The sequence below is a fragment of the Rhinopithecus roxellana genome, chromosome 10 (assembly GCF_007565055.1).
Source record: "Rhinopithecus roxellana isolate Shanxi Qingling chromosome 10, ASM756505v1, whole genome shotgun sequence".
Lineage (NCBI taxonomy): Eukaryota > Metazoa > Chordata > Mammalia > Primates > Cercopithecidae > Rhinopithecus > Rhinopithecus roxellana.
This window is the reverse complement of record NC_044558.1, coordinates 46115796-46128975: the sequence shown is the minus strand read 5'-3', so window position 1 is coordinate 46128975 and position 13180 is coordinate 46115796. Positions and strand designations below refer to the sequence as shown.

General features: G+C 42.8%; 1 protein-coding gene across 1 annotated transcript in view; it reads right to left on the bottom strand.

Annotated features, from left to right (window-relative positions):
• Positions 1 to 13180, bottom strand: part of GNS (glucosamine (N-acetyl)-6-sulfatase) — a 46311-nt gene that overhangs the window by 19728 nt on the left and 13403 nt on the right. Inside the window, exons 4-9 of the mRNA XM_010386914.2 lie at positions 12544 to 12609; positions 11686 to 11784; positions 9710 to 9877; positions 7724 to 7806; positions 6210 to 6328; positions 3820 to 3923 (exon numbers count right to left, since the gene is read on the bottom strand). Coding sequence (XP_010385216.2) covers positions 3820 to 3923; positions 6210 to 6328; positions 7724 to 7806; positions 9710 to 9877; positions 11686 to 11784; positions 12544 to 12609 — 639 coding nt within the window. The remainder of the gene's footprint in view (positions 1 to 3819; positions 3924 to 6209; positions 6329 to 7723; positions 7807 to 9709; positions 9878 to 11685; positions 11785 to 12543; positions 12610 to 13180) is intronic.

Genomic DNA, 13180 nt, shown 5'->3' with positions numbered 1-13180 from the left:
ACAGACACCCAAACCCTGATGTTGAATTTCTGTAGAGTTATCAAAGAAAAGGCTCCAAGCACACCAGGAAGCACCCCAAATCCACTTAGTGAAAAGCACTGTAACTGCATGAGAAAGTGCAGAATCCCATTATCTTGGTTGCTTCAGCTGGACCTGCCCCTCAGTTCCAGTTTTCCTGACAAGGAAGAAAGTGGGTTCCACCTGATAATGGAGGCTTAACATCCTCTTATTTTCACAAAACTAGGGGAACCAAGGCTGATTTTGTCCAAAGCCAATAGGTGGTCTTCCTGACTACCCAGCTCACTTCTATTTCCCTGGGACCATGCTATATCATTCTAGTTTTCCTTCTAACCTTTTCCTTTCTAGAATTCCTTTTGCAGAACTTCTACCACCAAAGCTAAACTAGTCAGAGGAGAAAACGTCAATAGCCAGTCTTTGACATCTATACATACGACCTTGTCCCAGTTCTCCCGCATAGCCAACACACAGCTAAGTCCACCAGTCAGTTAAATGTGCACTGATCTGGCTGTCGAGGCTGCTGACAGCTCAGCTCATTATGCCCAACTCACAAGCCAGTGCCACTCACACAGAACGGCTGGTACTGAGACAACTGTGCTGCCAACATATGATACATCACCCATCATCTCTGACATTCTCTGTGCCAGGGGAAAGCTGGGGCATTTCATGCTTCTCAAATTACACCTGTCAATGCAGCAATGTACAAACACATGGGATCTGAGAATGCACAGACTTAACTTTCAGTCCCTGATCTGCCACTTATTTGCAACCTTGGCAAAAATCCATTCAACTAATGTGGATGTTCCCCAGTGTATGTTAGGGGCTGGATATTTTAAGTTTAGATAGTTCCTCTTTTCTAGGACATCCTAGACTAAAAAAGACAAACTCAATAGGGTGTGACAAGTGTGAGGCCAGCTGGGAACATATAGGAAGGGCATCTACCCCACGTGGGAGCAGAAGTATGAAGTGACTTCCCAGAGGGAGCCCTAAACCAAAGCCCTAAAGGACAATTAACTTGGCCAGCTGATGGGCAAGTTAGAGACGGGCATTGCAGAAAGAAGGAGCAGTCACTTGTACAAAGGCCAGGAGGTGAGAGAGAAGGTCCACTTAGGAAGTACAAGGAGTTCAGTACAACTGCTACCTTCTGTCTCTTGAACAAGCCTAGCTTATCCTCACATCTGAGCCTTTGCATTTACCGTACTGCTCAGGACACTATTCCCACAGATCTCTGCATGGCTAAATCCTTCTCAACATCCACGTCTGCTCAAATGCCTCAGAGGCTTTCACTGACCACTGTAGCTTAAATATCTTGTGCTCCCTGACACAGGGATTTAAGAACTGATCTTGTGGGCCAGGCGCAGTGGCTCATGCCTGCAATCCCAGCACTTTGGGAGAAGGCGGGCAGATCACAAGGTCAGGAGATTGAGACCCTATCTCTACTTAAAAAAAAAAAAAAGGCCAGGCGCGGTGGCTCAAGCCTGTAATCCCAGCACTTTGGGAGGCCGAGACGGGCGGATCACGAGGTCAGGAGATCGAGACCATGCTGGCTAACACGGTGAAACCCCGTCTCTACTAAAAAAAAATACAAAAAACTAGCTAGGCGAGGTGGCGGGCGCTTGTAGTCCCACCTACTCGGGAGGCTGAGGCAGGAGAATGGCGTAAACCCAGGAGGCGGAGCTTGCAGTGAGCTGAGATCCGGCCACTGCACTCCAGCCTGGGCGACAGACTGAGACTCCGTCTCAAAAAAAAAAAAAAAAAAAAAAAAATTAGCCAGGCATGGTGGTGGGCACCTATAGTCCCAGCTAGTAGGGAGGCTGAGGCAGGAGAATGGCGTGAACCCAGGAGGCAGAGCTTGCAGTGAACAGAGATCGCGCCACTGCACTCTAGCCTGGGCAACAGAGCTAGACTCCATCTCAAAAAAAAAAAAAAAAAAAAAAACCAACAACAACAAAACTGATTTTGTTTTATTGCTCCTTGCCATGTGCAAGGCTCCTTGGTGTACTGTACTGGCAAAGAAGATAATAAATACTTGTTGACTGAGCTATAATGTAATGGTTAAGTATACAGACTTTGGAGCCAGACTGCCCCAGTTCAAATGCAGGGCTCTGCTGCTTTTTAGCTATGTGATCTTCAGCAAACAACTTCTCTGCTTCCGTTTTCCTCATCTGCAAAACCGGAGTAACAGTACATCTATCTCATCAACTGTGAGGATTGAGTGAGTTGAATCAGGTAATACACTTAGAATAGCACCTGTCCCATACTAAACAATACATGTTAGCTACGTTGTTGAAATGGCTTCTCAGGAACCAGACTTCATTTAGATTGCTTAGAGAAGGTGAAGTTTCTGATTTTTAACATTTAGATGGCAATGTTAACTTAAAGAAAAAAAGGAACAATTTTTTCCACAGGCAGCTGGCCGACACATTTCACTATGATCTCACTCAGCCTCCTTCCCATGTGGGCTGAGGTAGCCCTGCTCCTAAAAACAGAACATGGCTGCTGACATGATCTCCTCAATCAGTTCCAGACAACAACCTCGAGAAAACACTTTTAAGATTTAATGGTCTTCCAAACTTGCTTATCTCCTTTGAAAGAGGGAGCCTGTTTAGAAGGCACTGAAATTTGTAGGGAAAGTGACTAGCTTTAGGAACGTGGGTCTTAAGAGAAAAACACAAAAGGTAATTATGAAGGCCACTTTACCCTTCCAAGAGAATTTTAACAGAACTCCATCAAAAGTGTTGTAAAAGGAAATAAGTGAAAAATAGACATTTTAAACAAGTAAACATCAAGCTCCAAAATTAAAGTACCCAATATACCCAGAAAGTCTGGCCCATTTAAAAACCCACTTAGCAATTTCAGCTTAAAGTGTGTATTTGTTCATCTTCTTTGGTCTCTCAGAACTGGGACTGACATTGAAATTGGGATATCAGAAAGGAGAGAAGACATAGCTGGTGGAGCCTGTCAATTCTTTTCTCCTGAGTGTTGGAGGACAGTATTTTGGATGAAGATGACCGCTAGGAACAAAGTGCCTCAGCATTAGGTACCATGTTTGGAAAAAGACACTGAAACCGAATGGCAATGACAACAGAACAATGTGGCATATTATGGCAGTTCTAGGGAGAGAACCAAGAAAGCAACAAAGCATTCATAAGGAAGAGCCTGGCACAGGGAAAGACTAATTCCTAGAAGACATGTTTTTGATAGCCTTATACTCAAAGCGAGGTCAGGCCAGCAGCAGACATCACCCGGGAGCTAGTCAGAAATGGAGAAGCAGAATCTGCATTTTAACCAGATCCCCAGGGGTTTCACAGAAAAGCCAGAGGAGCTCTGCTCTACAAGGCAGTGGGCCCCAAACCAGGCTGTCTCTCAGAATCACCTGTAAACTTCGAAAAGAAAAAAGGCAGATGCTGGGTCCCTATTCCAGACCAAGTGAGTCAATCACACTCTTTCTGGATATTGCCCAAGCACGTAGCATTTTCTTCTTCAGTTCTGGAGGGCAATCTTGATGTACACCCTCTTTTGAGAGTCACTGCTCCAGAACAAAGATCCAGTCTCAAAAGAGAAAGAAAAGCTATGCATCCTAATGGGACATGTACATCTGGGGTGAAAATACAGATATAGAGAGCAGTGGGAAGTTAAGGGAAAAAAAAAAAAGGAATCACTATTTCCACTTAAAAGCTCTGCTGCTGCTCAGCCCTAGTGGGAAGAGGAACCGAACCCAATCTTCTCTCAGGAGGAAACATCTTATTTTCTCAGGCCAAATGTCTACCTGTCCACAGCACCAGCTTGCCAGGCACCTACCTTGCTTGTCTGATTTGGTTTGATCCCAGGCCCTCGAACCAACAGTGGAACTTTGATATCAAACTCATACAGCTGTCTCTTGTCTATTGGCAAGGAAAACTGTCCTGAAAACAAAACACACAAGGTAAAGATGGAGCCAAGACAGGGGCCTTGCTCATGTTATGTTTCACTCATTTAATCCACAGCCAACACTAAAACAACTTTGTTCTACTGATTCTGGTGTTTTAATAGAAAGCTGAAATTTGCCTAGAGACATCTCTTGTTACTACAAGGCAGGAAAACAACGAATTTATCTTCTCTAAATAAATGACTAGAAGGGACTCCCTGGCTTATGAAAGGACAAAATGAGCAAAAATAATGACAGGAAAGTATTGAAACACAAATACATAAAAAATTATGCATGCTACTCAGCCTCATCACAACTGAAGTTCACTCCAAAAACTGTAAAATAAACAAACAAAAACACCTATCCTGTTTCCTGAATAAACTGCATCTCAAAATAACCAAATAATTGGTAAGGGGAAGTAGTTCTCTGAGGAATTCCAGCTAATAAACACAAAAGAAAGGACAGGATTACAAAATCAACATTTTGCAGTTTCTGAGGGAATAATGAATTTAGGCAACAATCATCAATGGAATAACAGAAAAGCTCAGAGGAAGAGCTCAGGCTGAAACCACCTGACCCATCAATCACCAGCACCCCAAAAACAGTGCAGCCAGATGCCTCGGGCCTCATGACATGATGCAATAGGAAGAACACACCAGCAGGCGAGGATGCACCATCACCTGAAAATGCAAATTTCCATCAAGTTCCGAATCTAACTACCAATCTGTAAGAAATGCTGACTAGAGATGAACAAGTGAAGGCACTATATGACAGCAGTTAGCCAAATTCAGAATGTGAGACATTCTGATGGACAAAAGACCCACTTCTCCCTGTAAATTCATGGCAAATGACAAGAGTTAGGAGACACAATAACTAGAGGTAGTATGTGGACTTTGTCTGCATCTTTTTTTTTTTTTTTGAGATGGAATCTCGCTCTGTCACCCACGCTGGAGTGCAGTGGTATGATCTCGGCTCACTGCAACCTCTGCCTCCTGGATTCAAGCGATTCTCCTGCCTCAGCCTCCTGAGTAGCTGGGACTACAGGCATGTGCCATCACGCCTGACTAATTTTTATATTTTTAGTAGAGAAAATAGTTTTGCCATGTTGGCCACGCTGATCTGGAACTCCTGTGATCCAGACTCAGGTGATCCACCTGCCTTGGCCTCCCAAAGTGCTGGGATTATAGGTGTGAGCCACTGTGGCTAGTGGTCTGCATCTTGATACATAATAACCAGTCAGATGCATAATCTGGTGTTGAATCCTGGAGTCATGTGTATGGGAGTTGCTTCAAAACCTTCTAGCAACAAAAGAAAAACACAGGGAGAGTAGGAAGAATTCAAAAGACTGGCCTCATGCAGCTGAAAATCTAAGTCGGATAATGGGGGCTATTTTACTATTCTCTACTTTGTGTTTAAAAATATTCACGGGCCGGGCATGTGGCTCACGTCTGTACTCCTAGCACTTAGGGAGGCTGAGGTAGGCAGATTACCTGAGGTCAGGAGTTCAAGACCCGTCTGGCCAACATGGTAAAAACCCATCTCTACTAAAATACAAAAATTGGTCAGGCGTGGTGGCATGTGCCTATAGTCTCCAGTACTCGAGAGGTTGAGGCAGGAGAATCGCTTGAATCTAGGAGACGGAGGTTGCTATGAGCCGAAATCATGGCGCTACTACACACCAGCCTGGGTGAGAGAGTGAGATTCTGTCCCCCCACTGCCCCCCATCAAAAAAAAATCACAATAATGCATTAATGCCTAAGCGATCTCCTCCTATGCAAGCAAGTCTCAAGTGAATCCCATTCAAGTGGACATTTATATATGTGGAAAGAAGAAAATGTTTGCTTTTAACAACAGAAGGTCCAAGTAGAAAGCATGAAAGTCAAGGACACAGAGCTGACTCATCCTGCAGCTTTTGAAAAAAAACACAAAAACACCCAAAAAACAAATTCCATGAATGGCTAGAAAGTTTTCCCCACAAGACAACCTTCTTTTGGTCTTCCTGTCTCAAATGCCTTCCATACGGCCTGCCTCCAACCCATCAAGCTCATGCTCTGCCCCTACTCTAGAACACCATGTCATCTTGCGTGTGAAACAGCAAATAAAAAAACCTGGTTTCTCCATGTGTGAATGATGTGGTGCTCCAACTGGAGGGGTCCTGAGGGCAAGATCCTCCCTCTGGCATGTTCAGTTATAACAAGACTAGAACTCCCTGCCAGGGCTCATTGGGTGAAAAAGGAAAGACATATTCTCAAAGATCACAGCAGTACCTAACCCTGCCTCTGACCTGTGTGATAGCCATTGTCTGAGGTATAGAAGATGTAAGTGTTGTTGAGCTCCCCGGTGAACTCCAATCTCTTGACCAGTTTCTCCACAAGGTCATCAACTGAGAGGAGAGTTTGCCACCTGGATGTGAACAGAAGGTAGAAATGGGACTTCAGGGGCAATGGCTGAGGTATCACTATCTTGCCAGAAAAACAAACAAGCAAACAAAAAAAAACAACCAAAAACAAAGACACCCCCATTTAAAAAAAAGAAAAAACCCAAAATACTCTCCCCCAAAACTCAAATCCCCAATCTCCATTCCCCAGACCTTCCCATTGTAAAAAACAGATTAGAAAATTCCAGAACGGCCGGGCGCGGTGGCTCACGCCTGTAATCCCAGCACTTTGGGAGGCCGAGGCGGGCGTATCACGAGGTCAGGAGATCGAGACCATCCTGGCTAACACGGTGAAACCCCGTCTCTACTAAAAATACAAAAAAATTAGCTGGGCGTAGTGGCAAGCGCCTGTAGTCCCAGCTACTTGGGAGGCTGAGGCAGGAGAATGGTGTGAACCCGGGAGGCGGAGCTTGCAGTGAGCCGAGACCGCGCCACTGCACTCCAGCCTGGACGGCAGAATGAGATTCCGTCTCAAAAAAAAAAAAAAAAAAAGAAAATTCCAGAACATAATTCATTCCAAAGTTAATTGTTTCCAAAGAAATAAACTCGTTTTTAAATAACCCGTAAGCTTTACTTTTTATTGCCAATAGTGATGAGAGTAGAGACAAACAGAAGACAGAGTTGTCCATTCTCAGTACTGTGTACCACAGATTAATTCAGATAGGCCTGTGCTACAAAAAAGCTTAAGATGTTTGAACTAGGAGCTGGCAAACTATGACTCATGGGCCGAAGCTTGCCCACTGTCTGTTTTTATAAAGTTTTATTGGACCACAACCATGCTCATTTATTTACATATTACACAGGGCTGCTTTTGTGCTACAACAGCAGAGCTGAGTAGTTGTGACAGAATGTATGACCTGCAAGCCTATTAATATTTACTATCTGCCCCTTTACAGAAAAAGTTTGCTTATCCCTGGTCTACACTAAACACTTCCTAAGAGAAAGTAATGGATTTTTAAAAATTGAATTAAGATAATTTCTTAAAAATTCCAAACGGCAAGGGCAAATATTTTGATCTTGTCTAAGCTTTTGGGTCATTTGTCACAGATGACAATGGGTGCTCTCAACCAAGAAACCTTTTCTTTAAAGCAGAAGAAAAAAATTCTACGACATGGTTCAAGTTTGCAATACTTTTGCCAAGTCCTAAAAATGGGCAGTCTAACTAGTACTGGGGTCCAAAGGCCACCTCACTGAGTGTAAAGGAATGTCTCAGCTTCTGGTGCCCCATTGAAGCCCCTCTCCCACTGACCTACTTCCCTCTGTTTTTGTTTCAGAGACAACAATGTGGTGGTCCCCTCTTCATGAGCTGATTTGTAGAGTCCTTAAAACAACTCAGATTGTTATGTAGCAGCAGCTCTTACCTTTTCCTAAATGCATTATCTAAAAACTGTATTGAAGAATTAGTCATTGGAGTCTTGGCTTGCCTAATTAACCAGTGCTTGTTCTAAAATTTAGAAGAAAAAAATGTTAACACCACAGTCAAACAAACTACTGGATTACTAGAGTAGATAATAAATAGAATCATTTCACTCATACTTCAGCAAGAATGAACTAATTGGAACCTGCTTAAGCAACTTCAGCCCTTCTCTCCCTTCCTGCGTTCCTAAAATAGAAATTTCTGCAGATTAACTCAATCTCTCATTCTTCAGCTTCCCAGCACCTCCCAAACCATAAAAGGTCTTGGCTCCTCTGTTAGCAGCATTAAGAAATTTTAGAGGATGTCACTGGGAAACTACTGGCTAAAACGAGATTACATTTACAACTCTGATTGTATGTCTTTGGTCTATTACAATTACAAAATGGGCAAGTAACTTTACCCTTTCTCTAACTTGCTTTTTTTGAGACAGAGGTGGAGGTGGCATTGAGCCAAGATCGCACCACTGCACTCCAGCCCAAGGCCAAGCTGGAGTGCAGTGGGGCCCATCTCGGCTCACTGCAACCTGTGCCTCCCAGATTCATGTGATTTTCATGCCTCAGCCATGCGAGTAGCTGGGATTACAGGCGTGCACTATGTCTGTCTAATTTTTGTATTTTCAGTAGAGATGGGGTTTCATCATGTTCGCCAGGCTGGTCTTGAACTCCTGGCCTCAAGTGATCCTCTTGCCTTGGCCTCCCAAAGTGCTGGGATTACAAGCATAAGCCACCGCACCTGGTCTGCCTTCCTCTAAGTTTTGCCTAGCCAAGATGTCAGTCACCCTAGATCCTAAGGAAAAATCTTATTACAGCAATTTCCTAAAACTTCAAGTCTAAATCTGGAGGGCCCTCCCATTTAAACAAAAACATCCCCATATACTATTCTCTCTTCTCTATTTGTAAAACCCTAAGCCACCATATCTCAAACTATGCTCCTCAAAGTGTTATTAAGTTTGGGAAATGCTATATAGCATATCCTCCTGCTAGAAATTCACATTTGATCATGAATAACTCTGAGAAGTCCTGCAGCGGAGTGACTTATTTAACTCAAACTTTCCAAACTTACTTGACCATGGGAACTTTTTATTAACTTCTTTTGGAACACAGATTGCGAATGGTCCTCTAATTTAAAACCCAGTTCACTCAGCTTTGAAATTGTATTTAACAAGCACTTGCCCATAACGTGCCAGGCAATATGCTAATTGTTTCTATGTATTTGAATTCATACAGTAGTTCGTAAGGGATCAAGAGCTCCCACTTCACATGAAAAAATGCAGTTAAGCATTGTCCTCATGGTCAGAACTGTGCTAGAAAGTGGTAGTTCTGAGTTTGACTTTATGACTCCTTCTTTCTATAACCTTACAAGCAATTACAATTTCTGGATAACAGACCTGAGGCAATGGAGGCCTTCCGTCTTTGAACCACGGAACTGTCTATACACCAAGCCAAGGGAAGTATAAGTAATTGGCACATGAGGCAAACATATGGGTTGCTGTGGCTTTTAATCATGTCACCTGGTTCATTTTTCCATTCAACTTCCCTTTCCATCCATATTGCTCTGTGCCACCTCTTCTTCCCATGCCTCAAAGGCTAGTGAGGGCCACCAGGAGGCTGGTGCAGTCCCGGCTATGCCAGGAGGGAGGAGAGCCTGCACAGAGGTTACCAGGGGAGCCTGAGTGATATGCCTGTAAATTGGGAAAGATGGCATTCTTTACCATTCCCTGTCAACTCTCCAGCTGCTCACTGGATGTGTAGTAGGAACTTTATCTGTACTTGCAATGCAAGTATACTACTGGTTGTAATAGGGACAGATGCAATTACCTCTAAAACATTGTGAAGAAAAACCCACTGCATGGCTCAAAGGCTTCCTGACAAGTATATCATATAGTTAATTATACTGAGTACGGCTGAATACAAGGGATGGGGGAAGCTACCATTCCATGGATGTTGAAGTTCTTGTTTCTTGGTGCAAAGACATTCTGGAAGGCCTTCTGGTACTGAGGTGCAGCTGTCCAAGGCGAATGAGGCGCTGGAGTGGCGATCATCATGAAGAAGGGCTCAAAGTTGGACTTGTAGTCCAGAAAGTCCAAGGAGACATTAGCCTGACACATAAAAAGATTTGTCATCTCCTATCTTACCCAACAGATGAGTATTTAATAGATAAACGTCTTCTGGTGAGCAGACAGCACAGGGTCTTACTAGCTTTTAAGCAATCTTAGCACATGATCTCATGTCATAGCCATTTGCAAGCATATTGTTGGAATAAATATATTTGGTTTTTAGGCAATACTTTAAAGACTGAGAAGCATACCAACATAAGAAGGCAATGAAGATCTTGATGATTTTATATGACCTAGAAATCATGTCTCCCACAAAGAAGGAAACAGTAACTTGGCCATTTTAGTATTAACTTACACTAATGGAGATTATGGTATCTACATGTGATGCCTTAAAGGATGTAAAAAGAGAGTCAACTTAAAACAGTGGGAAAGGTAGATTAAGTTACCTTAACCTTATGAAAATATGTAGAAAGTAGATGTCATAAATTATGCACTGAAGTAGTTAAGCGAATAACATTAGATTCAAATACATCCCACTAGGGCTTTAATACAAAGACTTACATTTTTCCTTTGCTTATCAGAAGATACTTTATGAAAATGAAAGCATGCAGGCCAGGCGCCGTGGCTCAAGCCTGTAATCCCAGCACTTCGGGAGGCCGAGACGGGCGGATCACGAGGTCAGGAGTTCGAGACCATCCTGGCCAACACGGTGAAACCCCATCTCTACTAAAAAATACAAAAAGCTAGCCGGGCGAGGTGGCTGGCGCCTGTAGTCCCAGCTACTCAGGAGGCTGAGGCAGGAGAATGGCGTAAACCTGGGAGGCGGAGCTTGCAGTGAGCTGAGATCTGGCCACTGCACTCCAGCCCGGGCGACAGAGAGAGACTCCGTCTCAAAAAAAAAAAAAAGAAAATGAAAGCATGCTACATATATATTGTTTTTCATTGTTCTGAAGTAATTTCATTTATTCCCAACACTAACTCAAAAGATACTGACTGTATCTATCTCCTATAACCCCTCCATCTACCTTTCACTCCAGTCCTATCAGCTTCCTTGTGGTTTCTCAAATATGCCAGGTACACTCCTGCCTCAGGGCCCTCCCACTTACTGTTCCCTGACTCTGTAGCACTCTTCCCCGGATCTGCACAGCTCATTCTCACCTACTTCGAGTTTCTGCTTAAATGTTATCTAAGTAACCTCATACCCTAACTTATTTCTCTAACTGATCACCAGCTAATGACACAACACATAAGACTGTGTGTGTGTAAGTAAAATTACCTTCCACAGAATCAGGGACTTTGTTTCATTTACTGCTGGATACTGGCTACACTAGGTGCTGAACTATTGAGTGAATGAATATATAATACTATGGAAGACTGTCGTTAGAAATGCCTCAGAATAGGGAAGTCCCAATTTAACCTGCTTTCAGTAATTTTTATATATAAATACCCAATGCCCATATAAATCCAGTATCCCTATCCCTCCCATCCTCATAATGGGGCCTGTGAAGCTGCCATCTTGTAGCTTGTGAGTAAAACTGGGGTCAAGAGTACGTACCCTTACAAAGTAAAACCTCTACAAAGTAATCTCTATAGTCGACGAGATTAACCTTTGGAAAAGGGATTTGTTGCTGGAATTTCAAGAGCATTAGATCTGAGCCTGGCTTATACACAAAGAAAACACCCTCAGGAGTTTGTAATCAGCTGGAAATACTCTTGGGCAGTTAGACCAGGTTATGTGCATTTATATTACCCAACACAAACAAATACGATTATAGGTTTTCTAGGCAGAGTCTTCAATCAAATGTGAGCCAACCCTGTAAGGACAGAGCCACAGGGCTTCTGCAACTCACCAAAACATCTGTCAGGTAGTCCACGCTATAGTTTTCACCATGCTTCCGTGCCTTCCCATTGATAGACAGGGTGTAATTATAATACTTAGAATTCTTTTCCTATTAAAGAGAGGAAAGTCAAATTTGTTACGAGGTCAGTGCACAAAGTAGAAGTCTGAATCCATGCTGGGCTACATTATACTCTGAACAGTGATAAGACATTAAAAAGATAATTACTCAAGTCAATACTGAATTGGATTTTTTGACTAGGGTTTTATTAAAGACAAGCATAGTTTCAATTATACATTCTAGTTAAAAAGCCAGAAGTAGATCAGGTAGAAAGCAAACTACTTTGCTAACCCATGTACAATGCAGGAAAAACATCCCAGAAAGGACTGACTCACAAGTCAATAGACGTTTTTTTGTTTTGTTTTGTTTTGTTTTGTTTTTTTAAATACGAGACTGGGTCTCTCTCTGATGCCCAGACTGGAATGCAGTGGTACAATCATAGCTCACTGCAGCCTCAAATTCCTGAGCTCAAGTGATCTTCTTGCTTCAGCTTCCTGAGCAGCTAGGACTACAGGCACATGCCACCACATCTAGCTAATTTTGAAATTTTTTGTTGAGATGGGGGTCTTGCCATTTTGCCCAGGCTGGTCTCGAACTCCTGAACTCAAGAGATCCTCCTGTCTCTGCCTCCCAAAGTGTTGGGATTCTAGGCATGAGCCACTACACCTGGCCACAAGTCAATACATTTTAAGGTTTTAAAATGACTGATTGTAATAGCAAATAAAGTTATGTCAATATCAGAGCTAAATTAAACATATTCTGCATCTGTAGGGCTGTATATAATTGTCACTGACTTCAATAATCACTTACCAAGGCATACCAGTAACTCCAACCCAGAGGAACGTGTTCTAGTCCACCTGCATCTGGGGCTCCGTACTGAAAAGCAAGACAAGTAGGGACAGTTACAAGTCCTTAGATATGACCAGACCAGAAAGAAACAGGAAATTTTAGAATCTTTTTAGACCAGTGCCTGAAACACAGTAGGTACCTAATTTTCCCAAACAGACACTAGTCAAAAATAAACTCTAATAATCCTAGGAACTTCTAAAGCCAGAGTTGGCAAACTACAGCCAGTGAGCCAAATCTGGCCTGATGACTTCTGTACGAACAGCAAGCTAAGAATTTGTTTTAACAATTTTCAAATATAAAAGTTAATCAAAATAAGAATATTTTGTGAAATGTGACAATTATATAAATTCAAATTTTAATAATGATAAAGAGTTTTATTGGAAGACAGCCACATTCCTTCACATAGTTTAGTGTCTGTGGCTGCTTTCACACTACAATGGCAGAGCTAAATAGTAGCAACAGAGACATATGGCCTGCAAGGCCTGAAATGTTTACTATCTGACCTACTACAGAAAAAGTCCACACAGCCTACTCCACGCAGCCTATTCATGGGGTGAATGCTGACCTGCTGATACCATAGACTGAAAAGTCCAATTGA